The sequence below is a fragment of the Myotis lucifugus genome, unplaced genomic scaffold, assembly GCF_000147115.1.
Source record: "Myotis lucifugus unplaced genomic scaffold, Myoluc2.0 scaffold_7, whole genome shotgun sequence".
NCBI classification, from domain to species: Eukaryota; Metazoa; Chordata; class Mammalia; order Chiroptera; family Vespertilionidae; genus Myotis; species Myotis lucifugus.
Window position 1 is genome coordinate 13,871,509 of NW_005871055.1, and position 5,231 is coordinate 13,876,739.

The 5,231-nt window shown below is 45.6% G+C and overlaps 1 protein-coding gene across 1 annotated transcript in view; it reads right to left on the reverse strand.

Moving 5' to 3' along the window:
* Positions 1 to 5,231, reverse strand: part of RUBCNL (RUN and cysteine rich domain containing beclin 1 interacting protein like) — an 80,599-nt gene that overhangs the window by 374 nt on the left and 74,994 nt on the right. Inside the window, exons 12-13 of the mRNA XM_023749181.1 lie at positions 2,952 to 3,105; positions 1,899 to 1,989 (exon numbers count right to left, since the gene is read on the reverse strand). Of these exons, the coding sequence (XP_023604949.1) occupies positions 1,899 to 1,989; positions 2,952 to 3,105 (245 nt within the window). The remainder of the gene's footprint in view (positions 1 to 1,898; positions 1,990 to 2,951; positions 3,106 to 5,231) is intronic.

A 5,231-nucleotide genomic window follows, 5' to 3' on the forward strand; every position in this document is an offset into this window, starting at 1 on the left:
CTACGGAGCCGTTGCCATCGTGGTTGGGTTTTGACGCCGAAGTACACTTACGTGCTGAGTTCGTCTTGCGACTTTATGGGCGGCGATATTGCCCCCTTCCCTTGTATGCTCCTAATGTAAAGGCTGCCTTGGAAAGGTCATGTCCCCTTTTTAGCACCGGCCTGTTGGGTGACTGACTGTTCAATGTGGGTTTTAAAGACTTGGCTGGTCCCTTTTCCTCAATTTGAAACAATGCTGAAGGCCATTCCTGCTTCAGAGCTCCCCGTGAGATGTGCTGAGCTTCACTGCATCCACATCACAGCTCAGCTTCTCCCTCTACCCAATCCTGCTGTCTTCACCCCCATGGGTATTGAGCCTAAGAATGTGCCACAGTGAACTTCCTGCATGCAAATCCCTGCCTCAGAGTTTCTCTGCAGAGAACACTGCCTAATGAGTCAGGGAAACAACACTTGAGTGGTCTAAGAGGAGGGCCTGCTCATATCAAGGGCGAAGGCAGATTTCTTACCACATCTCTCCCATGAAACAGTTTAGAGAACACAGTATTTCCTGGGGCACTAATAGAGTAGAACAAGGATCTGCAATCCTTTTCTGTAAACAGGTAGATAGTAAATGTTTTAGGTCCTGTGGGCCATATGGTCTCCATAACAACTTTTCAACTCTGCCATCGTAGCACAAATGAAGCCAGAGGTAACACTTCAGTGTTTGGCATGACCACGATCCAACTACAAAATGGATCCAACTACAAAATGTGGTGCTGTAGCTTACCCTGGTATAGAAGAATTGGGCAAAGGCGAAACTTCCTCTCTTCAAACTCTGTACTAGGAGACATCACCCTTTATCCCTGCTGCACCCAAATACTCCTTCCTGTGCACCCAAAATTTACTAGCTCCAATTCAACATATAGCACACACCAGCACCATTATAATTTAAAGAAATGTTATTTAGCTATTATTAAGCTTAAGCTAATTTTAAAAAATACATATTTTATTGATTTTAGAGAGGAAGGGAGAGGTAGAGAGAGATAGAAACATCAACAATGAGAGAGAATCACACTCCCTAGTGGGGATTGAGCCCACAACCCGGGCACATGCCCTTGAGCAGAATCGAACCTGGGATCCTTCAGTCGGAAGTCTGATGCTCTGTCCGCTGAGCCAAACCAGCCAGGGCAAGCTTAAGCTAATTTTGTGCTTGTGGATGAAAGGGGCCACAGGCTAACCTGACAAGCTCAGGGAAGGCCTACATGGGGGTCTTACAGACTCAGAGACCTAAAGTAACCACAAAAGATGGTCTGAAATTAAACTTTCACTAAAAGCAGTTATGGTGGGTAGTCACCTCCTAGGCCGGTATCTTCATTGACAAGGTCAACATTTACCTTAACTGAGCCTATCTGTCTTTTTGCATCTATAATAACATACCCTTTAAAATGTCTAGGTAACTTGTAACTTCCCTTTTTCCGGATCCCTTGGGTCACAACCTAATGTGCTGGGCGCCAGGACAGATACCACAAATTCCTTATCATGTTAATTGTTCCTGCACCCACCTAAGTATGTGCCCATCATTTTACTTTTTATCCAATCCCAGGGGTTCCCCTCCCCCAACCCAGCTTTGCTTTCTCCCGCCTCTCTAGTCTGTCACCAATGAATTTCATGTAACCCACCTATGTCCCTTTCCTTTGATTGTGATGAATAATTGCAAATGTAACCCGCCAATCTCCGGAGCACTATCTCAATTCGTTGAGGTTCTGCTTCCCGGCATATGTCGACAGTTTGGCTCAAATTAACTCACAAAAATTCTTTACAGGTTTCAATGGTTTTTACGTTAACATGCTTGTTATTAAACTAATGTTAACTCTGCACTTATTACGTTAATAAGCTTATGCTATTCATTTATTAAGATACCTGAACATCTTCTACACGTTGTGATCTGAAATGGGAAGATGACAGCTGTACTCCGGCAAAATTCACAAATGAAGCCCTTTCCTTGACACAGCTGTAAGAGTCAAAAAGTTAAAATCCTCATTGGTAATGTCTCTTTCGATGGAGAATCTTAGTCACTACTTTTACAGTATTTGATAAGTAGCCATTTTTAAATGTCTACAATTCCAGCCTCTGGAAGGAACAAGATGTTATATTCTGCTGCAATGAGCGGATGAGAACAATAAATGTGCATTCATTTTGCACAGAGAAACATCACATTGAGTTGGATTAAGGCACCAGAGCAAGATCATGATTTTAAACATGGACTCTTAAATTATCTAATTTTGTTTCTGATAGCTGCACTGCAATTCTCCAGTCCCTATAGACAAAGAGCTCCTGCTCCACTGGATCCTGAGTTGACATTGCTGTATTTGGCACAGATGGGACAGATGGGAGTCCAGGCAGACCCCAAGCAGGGCTGGGAGCCCAGACTAAGAAGCCGCTTGGCCCAGGCTTGCATCCCAGCCCTGATACTTACTACAGGATTACTTAGACCAATGGTTCTCAACCTGTGGGTCGCGAGCCCTTTGGGGATCTAACGACCCTTTCACAGGGGTCGTCTAAGACCATCGGAAAACACATATATAATTACATATTGTTTTTGTGATTAATCACTATGCTTTTATTATGTTCAATTTGTAACAATGAAAATACATCCTGCATATCAGATATTTACATTACGATTCATAACAGCAAAATTACAGTTATGAAGTAGCAACAAAAATAATTTTATGGTTGGGGGTCGCAACATGAGGAACTGTATTAAAGGGTCGCAGCATTAGGAAGGTTGAGAACCACTGACCTAGACTCTTTTAACAGCTGTGAACCTCATTTTTCCCATCTGGAGAGGGTATTACCAGCACTTTCTTCAGGATTTGTAAAAGTTAAATGATGATATAAAGTGTAGAACACCTAGCACAGGCCCTGATGCACCAGAGACAGCTCAGGGACACACCTGCCCCCTGTGAACCTCACCTCACAGCCGGCCACGTGGGCAAGGGAAGCGTTCAGAATGTCCTTGAGCGAGGGCGCCAGCAACCCTTTCTTGACCCTGACCAGGTCCTCCAGGGAGAACAGGTAGAGCTCATCGGTCAAATGTCTGGGCACCTGCTCAAACTCTTTTAATGCACTGCCAGAGAGAAAACAAAGAGGATTCAAGAACCCACCCACACAGGCTGGGGGAGAAGAGGGAAAGGGGTGAGCAGGTAATTGTTTTCTCCTGGCATTCACAATTACTTTTTAACTCAATTTTTTAAAAGAGCCCCAAGAACAAGTTAACCTTACTCATTCAACACATTAGATTTTGCAAGTTCACTTGGAAGCCAAGGTAAAATCCCATACTGATTTCAAAAAAACTGAACCAGCAGAGAAATGTGCTTCTTGCAGCCTGACCAAGCAAAAGAAAATTGAATGTTATTTCAAGTCTTAAAACTGTGTACTGGGATAAAACTCACTACTTTACTGATCCCAGCTCAATTTCAAGTCTGTCACTGACAGTTGCCCCAGATAGCAGAAAAATAACTGCTCAGGCATATAACTCCCAAATCCTTGAGTTCAAAACTGAGCTGAAGACTATCCATCTGTGAGCTGGTCACAGGCACTTGGATGCACCAAGGGCATTCCAAACTGAACAAAACCTTCTCCAAACCCTCTGCGCCTCCTCCTAAATTCCCTAAATCAGTGATGAGAAGCATCACCACACACTGCATTCCCAAGGCAGCCACTGCGTACCCTGGACCTGAAGCCAAACCATATTTAATTCTCCATCCAGCCTGGGGACTCCCTCAGCCTGCTTCCACTTCCAGCTCAGGCTTTATCTCTGGAAGCCTTGTCAGCTCCCTTCCCTTACAAACAAAATGCTCCTCCACATTCTCAGGGCTCTGTACATATGTGCCTAAGACACAATCCAGCAACGGACTACTGTGCTGATTCCCTCCCTGGACTTAACATGAGTCCTGTTGATTTGTTCATCTGAAGCACAGAATGGATATTCAAGAAATTGTTGTAGATGGTAAGAATTTTGGGTATTGTTACATGCTACATACAAGAAAACTGAGGGTCTGAGGCATAATTAACCTGTCACAGCAATGCCATGAGGTAAAGCTCAAACCTAAATGACTACTAAAGACATGCTCCTCCCCAAGAAATTTAATTCGAAAGCAATACATCATCATTCAGTTTTTAATCTGAAAGAAGCGAGAGAAAAACCAAGATGGCGGCATAGGTAAACACCGGAGATTGCTGCCTCACACAACCACTTCAAGAATACAACTAAAAGACGGAACGGACATCATCCAAAACCACAGGAAGGCTGGCTGAGTGGAAATTCTACAACTAGAAGGAAAGAGAAAAGCATACCGAGACTCAGAGGAGGTGCGGTGCGGAAGTACAGAGGTATGGAGGCGCATGCGGAGAGGGCTGGCGGCTGAGGACATGGTTGTCTTTTTCAATCGGGAGGGAGTCTCAAGCTCTGAGCTCAAGTTCTGGGCAAGTCTCTGGGGACCCAGACTCACACGGGAGAAACTGGACTGTCTGGCATCAGTCGGAACTCGAGGGCGGCTTTCTCTCAGAGGTGCTTGCAGCGATTGCCAGGACACTGAGAAGCGGGGCCTCTGAGGGCAGCCATAGCTGCTTGCTCCACCCAGTTTATCCCCTGGGACCCCACCCCACCCAAGCCACAAGCCATGCATGGAGGCTTTTGCATATGAAAGGCCTGGCCCTTTGCAATTTGAAAATTACCTAACAAATTGCAGCTGGCCCAAGGCCCCAGGCAACTTGCATTGCTTCACACCTGGCTCCTGCTGGATAGCCTCAGGCAGAGGAGATTAGCACCTCCTTAGAGATCCAGGAGCCAGTGTGCCCGGTGGTCGGAGTGGGACCATCCAGATTGCAGCTCCTCGGATCCATAAAGGATACATTCAGGGGGCAGACTCAGTGAGCACCAAAGCCCCACTAAAGCAAGTCTTGCCTCAGAGGGGTATCTCCAGCACAGAAGTTCTCCCACTGTAGACACAGCTGATTCTCACAGCCAATTGGCCTGGAGGTCAATTCCTCCCAGTGATACCTACAACAATCAAGACTGTGCACAAAGCCCACAAGGGGGTGCACCAAGAGTGTCCACCTCAGGTAATTGGGGAGGCTGAGCCACTGGGCCCTATAGGACACTAGCACACAAAGCCACTCTATCAACACAGGGAGCATAAAAAAATGCGGAGACAAAGAAACAGGACACAAATGACAGAAATGGAGGAAAGC